This window comes from Chrysochloris asiatica, unplaced genomic scaffold, assembly GCF_000296735.1.
Source record: "Chrysochloris asiatica unplaced genomic scaffold, ChrAsi1.0 scaffold00145, whole genome shotgun sequence".
Classification (NCBI taxonomy): Eukaryota; Metazoa; Chordata; class Mammalia; order Afrosoricida; family Chrysochloridae; genus Chrysochloris; species Chrysochloris asiatica.
This window is the reverse complement of record NW_006408663.1, coordinates 2,810,198-2,823,909: the sequence shown is the minus strand read 5'-3', so window position 1 is coordinate 2,823,909 and position 13,712 is coordinate 2,810,198. Positions and strand designations below refer to the sequence as shown.

Here is a 13,712-nt window from a genome sequence, read left to right as displayed (position 1 = left end):
AGGATGACAAGACTTTATCTCTCATACTTTGGACAGGTTATTAAGAGAGGCCAAAATACACATGTGATTACATTAATGACTTGGATCCCCTCATTTACTCTTTGTGGTAAAATCCAAACTCTCAGTGTGGCAACAATGGTTTTTCCACACCTGGCTTAGTCGTATTACTCAGATTCATTCTTCATCACAATGTGCTTCCAAGGTCTTTCCCCCATTCTTGACCTTGGTTAATCCACAGTGTTTCAAGAGTCCACTCACAGTCCTCTTATGGAAAGCCTTTTTTAGCACATGCTTTCCATATCTTTATCCCAGCTTCCATTCTACTGCCTGGAATCCACTCTTGTGTGTCTTCTCCACAGTTGGTGACATTCTTATACGCCAGGGTCATGGTTTTCAGTTTGGTATCCGGGGTGTGGCGCTGTAGGGTCAGCACTGGACTGTGAACCACAAGGACGGCAGTTCAAACCCACCAGCTGCTCTTCAGGAACCTTATACAGGGTCGCTGTGAGTTGCAACAGACTCGATGGAACTTAACAACGATAACAACAATCGCTGACACTGGCCTAGGGCTCAGCAAATAAAAGGGACTCAATCTGTCTAGTGAACATCTGTATATCTGTACCCTCTAATTTTACTAGCTCTGAATTAATGTAAGAGCTCATTTTGACAAAGCACATCTCCATTCCCTAATGTCTTCAAAGAATGAATACAAATTATTATACCTATCACTGAAGGAATGGACAGGAAAACCTAGTTTCAATTTCTTTCTTCCCCTAAATTTTAACAAGCTCTTGTAGTACAGGGTGGTTGTTATTGTCAGGTGCTGTCAAATCTGTTCCAACTCATGTGACCTCATGCACAACAGAACAAAACACTGTCCGGTCCTGTACCAACCTCACAATGGTTGTTATGCTTGAACCCATTGCTGCTGCCATTGTGCCAATCCATCTTGTTGTAGGTCTTCTTCATTGCTGACCCTCTACTTTACCATGCATGATATCCTTCTCCAGAAACTGGTCCCTCCTGATAATATGTCCAACGTATGAGAGACAAAGTCTGGTCATTTTGGCTTCTAAGGAGCTTTCTGCCTGTACTTCCTCTAACACAGATTTGTTTGTTCTTCTGGCAGTCCATCGTACCTTTAATATTCTTATCCAACACCATAACTCAAATGTATCAATTCTTCTCATTTTGTTTTTGACTAAGAACTTGTAAATCAATACCTACTGATTAAAAAAGCCTTTGCTCCATCCCTTGTCCCTCACACAACTGGCCCATTTTCTCAACTCCACAGACCCAGAGCCCTTCCTAGATCCACTCACAAGTGAAAAACAATTCTTATGGGAATACCAACACAAGACATAGAAAAACGATGGTTTATCCCCTTCTGTTACTTACTATTAATTATAAACAAGGGCAAGAAAGAGAAATACTAATAATGGTCAGAGAGTAGTACTGGTGTGATGTTGTTAGATAAGCACTGGACTGCTAACCACAAGGATGATAGTTCAAACCACCAGCTGCTTCTTGGAAACCCTATGCAGGGTCATTATGAGTCAGAACCAATTCAGTGGCACTTACCAAAACCACCACCATGATCAGAGCTGGTTTGGTAAAGAGTGGATCACAGAGAATAGGTGAGAATCGCAAGGTGATAAGGTAGAGCAAATGAGCCCTGGTGGCACAGTGGTTAAGTGCTTGGCCGATAACCAAAACGTTGGCTGTTCTAACCCATTGGCCTCTTTGAGAGAGGAAGATAAGGAAGTTTGCCTCCTTAAAGAGTATAGCTTTGGAAACCCTAGGGAGCAGCTCTACTCTGTCTATAGGGTCTTTGTGAGGTAAAACTGAACTGCATCAGTGGGTTTGGAGGGTTCTGGAAGGGTAAGGAAGCATTTCCAGATGAGAACCAGCATGAGCAACATATAGTCAGATCACAGTGTGATCATAGACGCTTCTAATCAAAGATGTCATTTTGTATTGGGGAGTCAGACACAAAATGAGGTAATAGGGAGGAATAGGGAGGCAGGAGGAATAGGGAGGCAGGAGTTCACATTTTGGAGGAGGAGCACAACTATTCTTAACTGCTTCTTCCTCCATGCAGCATTGTATTGGTTATGAAGCACGGTCAGATTTTCCTCTCATTTTGACATTTTCTATGCCCTTGTTAGGTAAGATACTGTTGGCTCTATTTCATAGAAACAGTTGTTGTTGTTGTCAAGTGCCGTCGAGTCAATTCTGATCCATAGCAACTCTGTATAGGGTTTCCAAGGAGCAGCTGGTGAGCTTGAACCACCGACCTTGCAGTTCAAACGGCTTTGCAGTCTGATGCATTAGCCCACAGCGCCACACCAAAGGACTAAAAAAAGATGAACATAAATGGCTAAAGTCACACAGCTAGCAAGAGGACAAATTCTACTAGAACCCAGCTGAACAAACTCATGGTGTAGATCTCTAGGCATCTCCCCAATGCACACACCTAACAACACCAATGGGTCTCAAAAGTCCTGTTAGTTGGCCTTCCCCATTTTACAAATGAGGAAACTGAGGATCATAGGAGGTGAAGCAGTTTTTCCAAGGTCACCCAAAAGTGGAGTTCTAGAAGTTGCTTGTAGCAGCTTTAACCAGGTTGATTTCTGGGAAAAAACTAGGAGGAGAAATCTTTACAGTACAGAGAAAGAACCATCACATTGACAGAACAAAATAATTTTTAAAATGTTTTTAATGTTTCATAACTGTTGTGATAATTTATTGGCATAATAACATTTTTTAAAATGTTAAGTTTCTCAATAAAAAGTTCAGTCTTTTAAGTGAAAAAAGTTTTGAAAATAGAGCAGTCTGAGAAACTGGATCTATCTAGAATGGAAGGTCTTAGAAATCTACAGCAAGCAGCTCTTCAGAACTTTTTTTGGCCACTGATGGGATTTTTAAGTCTTCATCAATCAGAGAACAAAGAATTTGTAGACTTTAAAAGAAAAAAAAAACACATTACCCCAAAGTGATAAAGTATCATCTCAGAATCTGTTGGCAAAAGGTAACTAATATTTTCAGGTAAGTACAACATCCAGATGACACATTATTATGAAATCCCCCCTTCCCCCCCCCCCCCCATTTTATACCAGCAACGACATGACTTGAGAAATAACTTGCTGAGAAATTTGTGTTTACATTAGGGAGTGAGGGAGAAAAAAATTCCCTTGCAGAAGTTGAAAAGATTTTAAGTGGTAAATACCAAAATGCCCAGCAAGCATATAAGCAGGCTCTCATCCTAGCATGAATATGTGCAGCTCAGCATTTTAAAATTTACTTTTAGCTTTTCTAGCAGTTTGAATTAACCCTTTCCTATATCTTCATTCCCTTTGGAAAGTTCAGCCCTTAACTTACAAATGTGGGCTGGAAGTGTTGTCATAATCCTTTGTAACTCATGAAACTCATAAAAATTCCCTCCACATGATTGGCTTCCCACAAGTGAGCATCTTGTAAACAAATACCTTTTAAACTGCCTTAATGTCCATGAGTCATGGAGTAATAATTCCCAGACAAACGTTAATAAGTAAGTTCAGTTTGCAGTACCTATACACACATTTGGAAGAGTTGGGAGACCAAAACAATACAATAAGGAAAAAACAAAACGAAGTGCTACAAAGTAAACACAACAATAAAGTCACATCCAGACCAGAGGTGCCCCCCAAACAGTGTTGGATTAGAAGAATCACCCCACAGAACAGTGGTGGATTACCTCATAAGCAACATAAACATGGGCTTACTTGTGCTTACTTACTAATCTGTAGTGAATAATTACACATTTTTTCATTATATCAAAGAATCTAAGTAAGGATGGCATCTGTCTCTCTCTCAACCTCATAGCACACTCCTACAGAAGCCAAGCCTATTCACAAATTTGTGATCTTTGACAGGGATGCAGTACCAATAAGAAAGGTAAACATGGCTTACTGGTACTTACTGACTAATCTGTAGTTCATTGGGTAATCCATTCCTGCCATATTGTTTCTGACAGCCAAGCCTGGGCCCACATCATTTGTAGAGTAAAAGCTCCTCAAGTCCCTAGGACCATCAAAGGAAAAGAGCACAAATGGAATGCAGGACCTTATCCAGAGAAGCAGAGACACCAGAGATGGAGACAGAGATAGGGACATGGAGAGAGAGAGCAGCTAAGGACTCTAGATTCATGGGAAGAGAGGGACTAAGAGCTGGCAGCCAGGAAGCAGACTTGCAGAATGCGTCCTTTGGTGGTGTAAATTATTATATATACCTGAGCATTAAAAAAAAAAAAAAGAGCTAACATGAATAGAGAGAAATACTGTTAACTGATGGTACATGGAGGGGATTATAACCATTGTAATGAAATAATGAATCCTCACCACTGGACCAATAAACAACATTCGTATCAATGGAGAAAAGATTGAAGTTGTCAAGGACTTCATTCTTCTTGGATCAACTATCAACACTCGCGGAAGTAGCAGTCAAGAGATCAGACGACGTATTGCACTGGGCAAATCTGCTGCACAGGAACTTTTTAAAGTGTTGAAGAACAGAGATGTCAGCTTGAGGACTAGGGTGCGCCTGACCCAGGCCATTGTGTTTTCAATAGCCTCATATGGATGCGAAAGCTGGACAATGAATAAGGAGGATCGTAGAAGAATTGATGGCTTTGAGTTGTGGTGTTGGAGGAGAATACTGAAAGTGCCATGGACTGCCAAAAGAACCAACAGATCTGTTTTGGAAGAAGTGCAGCCAGAGTGCTCCTTGGAAGCCAGGATGGCTAAGCTTCATCTCTCCTACTTTGGACATATTGTCCGGAGGAAACAATCGTTGGAGAAGGATGTCATGCTGGGTAAGGTGGAGGGTCAGAGAAAAAGAGGAAGACCCCCAACGAGATGGATCAGCCAGGTGGCATCATTGATGGACTCAAGTGTGGCAGCGGTAGTGAGGTTGGCCCAGGATCGGACATTGTTTCGTTCTGCTGTGCATGGGGTCGCTATGAGTCGGTTCCAACTCGATGGCACCTGACAAGAACAACAATGAAACAAAGTGTATGATTTGTTGACTGTAGAACTGATGATCTGCCCTGTAAACTTTCTCTCAATGCACAATAAAAACTTAAAAAAAAAAAGCCCCTCAAGTGTTTCTAATGTACATCCTTCACCCAAAGACATGAATCTAGATTCTCAAAAGAGACAGTTAAATTTGTCTCTTAGTGGTTACGAGTCAGGCTGCTAACCTCAAGGTCAGCAGTTCGAAAATACCAGCCGTTCCATGGGAGAAAGATGAGGCATTCTGCTCCCGTAAAGATTTACAGTCTCGGAAACCCTGTGCAGGGTCACTATGAGTCGGGACTGACTCCATGTTACATAACAACAACAACACCAAGTAAATGGAAATGAAAACAAAAAAAACAAATCAAAATAAGAAAGCTCAACCAGAAAGCCTTCCAGATTAGGTTCACTCTAATAGCTTGTTGTTGTTACTGATTCTAACTGCTGTTGAGTTGATTCCAGTTCTTGTGTGTGCAGAATAGAGCTACTCCATAGAGTTTTCTTGGCTGCAGTATTAATGGAGAAGTCCTGATGTGGTACTGCTGGATAAGTATTTGACCACAAGCTTGGTTTGAATTGCAAGAAGGTGGTTCAAACTCACCAGCCGCTCCTTGGAAACCCTATACAGGGTCGCTATGAGTCAGAACCGACTCAACAGCGCTAACAACAATATTAATGGATACAAATTGCCAGGCGTTTTTCTTCTTCAGGTTGGAATCAAACCACGGACCTTTAATTTAGCAGTTGAGTGTAAACCATTTGTGACTTACTGCATTACTTACAGACTGAGTGACTGAATATTATATATAAGAAAGGTGAGCACATAATGAAAATTTGTATGCCTTTTCACAATGTTTTCTCATGTATTCATGATTTCATATGGGTTTCACAAGGATTCTGTTGGTACAATGGTCAAAGCACTTGGACCATTACCAAAAGGTCAGCACTTAATAATCACTCTCTGGGAGAAAGATGTGCCAATCTCCTTCCACAAAGACTAACAGCCTTTGAAACCTATGATGCAGTTCTAGTCTGTCTTACAGTGTTGATCAGAGTCATAATCAATGGTAGTGGTTTGCTTTGGTGAGTCTCACAACAACCCTATGAGGTAACCTGATATTCTCATATTACAGATGAAGAAAACAAGTCTCAGAAACATGAAGCCTTGCTCAAGTGATTCAAATAGTAGAATGGTGTGAGACTGACAACCAAAGGAAGAAAATGACCATTGTCTTGTTATTGTTGTGAAGTGCCGTCAAGTTGGTCCCGATTCATAGGAACCCTGCATAGCGTTTCTGAGGAGCAACTGGTGAGCCTGAACTGCCGACCGACCTTGTGGTTCAAAACAACCTTGTAGTCCAGCACATTAACCCAAAGTGCCACACTAGGACTCCGTACTATAGGCAAAAATATTTCAAATATTTCTACAGATTGTTTTAAACTTTTAATTGATATGTCATATTTCACTTGTAAAAGCTCGTTATCTCATAATAGAATATTTGTTTTTCTTAATTCTATATCTAAATATATGCAAGCACACTCTGTTCCTTTTGGAGTAATAATAATAATAAATGTTATCCTCCATTGTCCCTATGTTTGACTGTAAGAGAGTAATTTAAGACAGACCATGCTTAAGATATTAGTTTTAGGAACATGTAAATCTTGCATTTTGATTTTCACTTTACAATAAAATGAACTTACAAATCCATTTCTCATTTTATCCTTATTTCAGAAGATGGTATGTCAAATATTTGACCCAGAAGACAATGACCAGGAAATGCCTTAATGATGTCAGCATTTCTGAGATTACTGAGTTAGATTCACTTTTACTACCTACGGTAATTTGCATCTTTGAGGTGGTTCTTGTAAGCATTCAGTATCTCAACTGCTATTAGACATTTGCTCCCAGGGGAGAAAAATCTGAGTCAAAATCTTAACGAGATGCAACACTGCATAATATTGGTCCTATTAAAACCAGTGCTGGTTGGATAAACTCTAGGTGTACTTCATGCCACAATTCCAAAGCACTTTGGACTCAGTGGAAGAATCTCAAGAAAAAGAAGAAGATAAAAGTCTAGAGAATAAAATACAATTAACTTGAACAATAAAGATTGATTTCAAGAATATCAACATGAAAATAAAACGATTTAGTTTTGTAGTTTGGGTGAATGCTATTTAGAGCAAAGTAAAATGCTCCCAAAGGACTGGGTAAGGCACTTGTTGAAAAACAAAAACAAAACAAATTATGGTTCAGCCTCTGAAAGATGAAATTAAACTTAAAATATAATGGGGCCAGCCTGGACATATCTAAGTAAAACAGACACCATGATTGTTTAACAGCAATCAATCGATGCAGCCTTTTCTGTTTACCTTACCAATCAACATTTCATTCATCCTGTGAGGTGACTGCAGCATAACTCAGAGGTAGATTCAGACCAACAACTGGCCCTACAACGCTCAGCCATGACGTGATGTAGTTGACATTCCTAGGAAACAAGGTAAAAATACAGGCACTACCAACATGTCCGGTGAAGTTTTGATGAATGGCAGAAAGTCAGCCACTCACCAACAGTAATATGAATGAAGCTATATTCAGAGACATGCGCCCACCACTTGAAATCACAGCATGCCAGAACAAAAGTCCCATGGCTTGGCTAGCATTTGAGGCCCAGGGAGATTATGAGACTCCTTCACTGCAGTTGAAGGGGGGATGCAAACTGTTGGGGCACATTTAAAACCAACAGCATTTACTAAAGTAACGGTACAGTAGTTCACAGCACGACTCTGGAGAAAATACCAAAGTTCATATCCTATTTTCTACCAGTTAACAAGTTGTGTGGTCTTGGTCAAGTCATTTAGTACCTATGTCTTTAGCTTTCTCAACTGTAAACTGAGTAAAAATAATGCTACCAAGCTCATAGGGTTACTAGAAAAATCAGATGAGTCAATATATCTAACACTTCGAGCAATGCCTACCAAGCACATAGTAAAAATCAATAAATGTTAGCCATTATTATTATTACAAGGAATATTTCTTTTTAGCCTGGCTTTTGAAGTCAAATGAAAAGATTTACACTGTAAAAATAAGAATAGAAAGCAATGTGTCTTCATGGTATTTCTTACCTATTGATTTTTTGAGAATTCTTTAACACAGGAATCATGAATTCATTCGTCTTGCAGGGATGAAGTACAAAAAAGGGTTGCCCAAGGATTGGGTGTTCCTGAAAGAATAAAAGTTAATTTAGGATTGCCAGTGTGTGTTACTCTGCAAAAGTTAAAACAAATAATATGTTTTCTTCTTTTAAAATAAAGGTCCATTTTAAATGGCAAGTTCCTTAATTAAGTAGATGTTAGTATCTCATTTTAGAATATAATTTATGGTCCAAATATAAGAAGTTAGGGAGAAAGTGCTTATTGCTGTTGTTAGGTGCTGTTGAGTCAGTTTCAACTCATAGAGACTTTATACACAAAAGGATGAAACACTGCCCAGTCCTGCATCATCTCACAATTATTGTTATATTTGAGCCCATTACTGTTGGCACTGTGTCATCCATCTCATTGAAGGTCCTCCTTTTTGTTTTCTTTTTCAGACCCTCCACTTTACCAAGCATGATGTCCTTTTTTGGGGACTGGTTTTTCCTGACAGCATGTCTCAAGTATGAAAGATGAAGTCTCACCATCCTAGCTTCCAAGAAACATTCTTAGCTGCACTTCTTCTAACACAGATTTATTTGCTTTTCTGGCAGTCCATAATTCTTTTAATATTCTTCTTCAGAAATATAATTCAGATCCATTGATTCTTCTATGTTGTTGTTGTTAGGTACCATAGAGTTGGTAACGACTCATAACCTTACCCACAGCAGAATGAAACACTGCCTGATCCTGGGCCAACTTCACAATTGTTGTCATGCTTGAGCCCATTGATGCTGCCACTTGGCCAATCCATCTCGCTGAGGGTCTTCCTCTTTTTCTCGGACCCTCCCTCCACCTTACCAAACATGATATCCTTCTCCAGTGACTGGTCCCTCCTGACAATATGTACAAAGTATGAGAGACGAAGTTTGGCCATCCTAGCCTCCAAAGAACATTCTGGCTGCACTTCTTCCAAAACAGATCAGTTTGTTCTTTTGGCAGCCCATGGCACTTTCAATATTCCATCACCATAACTCAAAAGCATCACTCCTTCTATGGTCTTCCTTATTCACTGTCCAGCTTTTGCATGCATATGAGGTTATTGAAAATATCATGGCTTGGGTCAGGTGCACCTTAGTCTTCAAGCTGACATCTTTGTTTTTCAACACTTTAAAAAGGTCTTGTGCTGCAGATTTGCCTAATGCAATATGTTGTTTGATTTCTTGACTGCTGCTTCCATGAGTGTTGATAGGTGATCCAAAAGGAATGAAGTCCATGACAACTTCAATCTTTTCTCTGTTGATAAGAATGTTGTTTATTGGCCCAGTGGTGAGGACTTCTGTTTTCTTTACATTAGATGCAATCTATACTAAAGGCTGTGCTCTTTGAACTTCATCAGTAAATATTTGAAGTCTTCTTCACTTTCAGCAAGCAAGGTTGTATCATCTGCATATTGCAGGTTGTTAATGAGTCTTCCTCCAATCCTGATGCCACGTTTTTCTTTTGTAGTCTTCCTTTTTCATTGTCCAACTTTTACATGCATACAAGACAACTGAAAATACATTTGCTTGGGTCAGGTGCACCTTATTCTTCAAACTGATATCTTTGTCCTTGGACACATCAAAGAGGTCTTTTTCTAATACTTTCATGGCTGCTGCTTATAGGAGTTGACAGCCGAGCCAAGCAAAATGAAGTCTTTGACAACTTCAATTTTTTTCTCCATTTATTATTATGTTATTTATTAGTCCAGTGGTAAAGTTTTTTTTTCCCTTTACACTGAGGTGCAATATACACAGAAGGTTGTAGTCTTTGATCTTCATCAGTATTTTAAGTCCACTTCGATTCCAGCAAGCAAGGCTGTGTTATCTGTGTATAGCACATTGTTAATGAATCTTCCTCTAATACTGATGCCACACTCTTCTTCATATAATCCAACTTCTCAGATTATATGCTCAGCATACTGATTGAATAAGTATAGTGAAAGGCTACAACCTCGGAACACACCTTTTCTGATTTTAAACCATTCAGTATACCCTTGTTCTAATCCAATGACTGCCTCTTGGTCTATGCACAGGTTCCTCATGAGAACAATTAAGTGTTTTGGAATGCCCATTCTTTGCAATATTATGCATAGTTAACTATCTCCACACATTGAATGTCTCTGCATAGTCAATAAAGCATAAGTAAATATCTTCAGGTATTCTCTGCTTTTATTCAAGATACATCTGATGTCATTAATGATATCCCTCATTTTACATCCTCTTCTGAATCTGACTTGAAGTTTTGGCAGCTCCCTATCAATGTATTGTTGCAACTGTTTTTGAATTATTATCAGAAAAATGTTACTTTCATGTGATATCAGTGATATTGATCAATGATTTCCACATTCTTTTGGGTCACCTTTCTTTGGAATGAGCACAAATATGGATTTCTTTAAACCAGTTGACCATGTAGCTGTCTTCCAATTTTTTTTTTTTTTTTTGCATAGATAATTGAGTGCCTACAGTGCTTCATCAGTTTGTTGAAAGATTTCAGTTTGTATTCTATCAAATTCTTATAGACTTTATTTTTGCCAATGTCTTCAGTGCAGTTTGAATTTCTTCTTTCAGTACTGTAAGTTCTTAATCATATACTTCTTGAAATTATTAAACATTGACTTTCTTTTTGGTATAGTTACTCTTTATTCGTTCCATCTTTTTTTGATGCTTGTGGCATATTTCAATGTTTTGCTCATAGAATTCTTCAATACTACAAACTAGTCTTGATTTTTTTCTTCAGTTCTTTCAGCTTAAGAAATGTTGAGCATGCGCTTCACTTTTGGTTTTCTAACTCCAGGTCTTTGCACATTTCATTATAATACTTGACTTTGTCTTTTCACACCAACTTGCCCCCTCAAACAATCAAGTATAATAACTACACAGATTTCCTTACATAATACAAATTGCAGATACATTTTATCAATCCCTCTAATTCTTTGTAGGGAGTGCAGTGGCGCCAGAGGATAAGCTGTGGACTGTGAATCACAAAGTCAGTAGTTCAAGCACACCAGCTGCTCTGCAGGAGAAAGATAGGCTTTCTGCTCTGTTAAAGATGTATAACCTTAGAAACCCTCTACAAAGTTGCTATGAATCAGTACTGACTCCACAGCACTTAACAACACTTCTTCGTAAGTCAACATTACTCTTTGGCCAATAATTAATCTTTTTTTCTTCTTCTTCTAGCATGTCCACAGAGTCCAACAGCCTGACCACTAGAACAGTACATTCTATTCAACTCTATGTCAATGTGAGGAGACCATGATTTCTTGCATGCTTTTTTTTAACATAAATTTTTTCAACATGTTCATTGCTTTAAGCATAACTTCACGTCTGTGAGTACAGTTGGGTAATGAAATGGCTTGCTCTATTTACATTTCTCTGTCAGTCTGTTGTTCTTTGAGTGTTTGCTTATTTCTCTTTTCGTCTCTCCCAAGCCTATAGGAGTGAGTTTCTATATATTTAAAGCCTATAGGAGTGAGTTTCTATAATTTCACTGCCTTTATAAGAGAACGACTGGTTATCAGGTAGAGGCTAGACTGATGGCTTAGCAAGCATTGGGGGTGCCCTAAAAGGTCTTTCAGTGAGTAAGGAAGATTGTAGAAGAATTGATGCATTTGAATTATGGTATTCACAAAGAATACTGAAAGTACCATGAGACTTCAAAAGAATAAATAAATCTGTCTTGGAAGAAATGCAGCCAGAAAGCTCCTTGGAAGTAAGGTAGGTGAGACTTCATCCCAAATACTCTGGACATGTGATAAGGAGCAACTAGTATAGTGTAGTGGTTATGAATTGGGCTGCAAACCGCAAGGTCAGCAGTTTGAAACAGCCAGCTGCTCTGCGGGAGAAAGATGAGGCTTTCTGCTCCCGTAAAGATTAACAGCCTCAGAAACCCTGTGCAGGGTCTCTATGAGTCGGAACCGACTCCATGGCATATAACAACAGTCTCTGGAAGAAGGAGCAGTCCTTGGAGAAGGACATTGTGTTTATAAAGCAAAAAAGAGGAAGACCCCAAATGAGATGGATTAACACAGTGGCAGCAGCAATGGGCTCAAACCCAGCAAAAATTATGAGGATGATATAGACTGGGCAGTGTTGTGCATTGTTGTGCATAGGCTTGTTATGAGTCAGAAACAACTCAATGGCACCTAACAATGACAGTCCCTGGAAAAGGATATCACATTTGGTAATTAGAGCATCTGTGAAAAAGAGTAAGACCCTCAACTAGATGGACTGATACAGTGGCTACAACAATGGGCTCAAAGAAAGCAATAATTAAGAGGATGGCACAGGACCAGGTTGTGTTTTGTGCTATTGTGCATAGGTTCTCTATGAGTCAGGACCAGCTCAAAGAACCTAAAAACAACAGAAGGTTCAGAACCTAACAATAATAACAGCAGAAGGTCTCTGTATAGGTGAGTGAGCTAGGCACAAATTCTGGCAATTTGGAAACAATTATTGGTGAATCATTTCTAGATTATTTACATTTCAGATTAAGCATTATACTATAGAATGCAAATTCAAATGCCATGAAAACCAACTAGGTGACATAAGCAGGCAGGTGATGCTAGTTAAATAAAACAGGTATGGGGACTGTCAGGGACTGGAGTGTGCCGGTCCAAAGACGTGCTTGAAACTCTGCTCCAGCCAATTGTACCTTGTGGGAAGGCAGGTTTAGTGTCTTTGATTTTTCTTATTTGTAAAAAAAATAACCTGGAAATTCTGATTTTTTTCTGCACAACCTTCTAAGTTTAAATGCTGATGTTATAGGTTGAATTGTTTCCGACAAAAATGTGTGGTAAACTCTATCTACCATAATATCATTTGAGTCCTAGTGTCGCACTGCAGGATAATGCACTGGACCACAAGGTTAATTTGAACCACAAGGTGGGAGGTTCAAACCCACTAGCCACTCCTTGGAAACCCTGCACAGGTTCACTATGAGTCAGAACCAACTTGAAGGCACTTAACAACAGCAACATAATACCATTGGGAATGGGTTTTCTTTGTTTTGTTAATGAGGCAAGGTTAGTGATAGTTTGTAGTCTGTGTTAACTTGATTGAGCCAGGATTCCCAGTGGCTTGGTGGTTGACAGTTAACTCTATGATGATTGGCTATGAGCAGCCAATCAACTGATAGGATGTTTCCTTGGGGTGTGGCCTGCTCCCAATTTAACGGGTAGGCAAGAAAGACTCACACACGTCTTCCCAGCTGTGTCTAGATCTAGCATCTGGATCATCCTCAATCTCGTTCTTTGAACCAGACCTAGTGGCCTGCTCTATTGTGTGTTTGTCGGCTGGGCCTGCCTGCCAAATATGCCTGGAAAACTGGACACCCAATGGAGGGCCCTGCATGCCTGTTCCTGTGACCCCAGCTCCTGCATTCCACTCTGATGGCTCTGAAGTACACCTGCTCGGGTTTTGGCCGACCATCACCCCCATGCAGCCCCTGCTCCAGAGCCAAGGTGCTGTTCTGTACCCCTATTTA

At 39.6% G+C, this 13,712-nt stretch overlaps 1 protein-coding gene across 1 annotated transcript in view; it reads right to left on the bottom strand.

The window, feature by feature from the left end:
- Positions 1–7,425: 7,425 nt before the first annotated feature.
- Positions 7,426–13,712, bottom strand: part of ATG10 (autophagy related 10) — a 491,399-nt gene continuing 485,112 nt past the window's right edge. Inside the window, 2 exon segments of the mRNA XM_006870608.1 lie at positions 7,426–7,540; positions 8,178–8,275. Coding sequence (XP_006870670.1) covers positions 7,426–7,540; positions 8,178–8,275 — 213 coding nt within the window.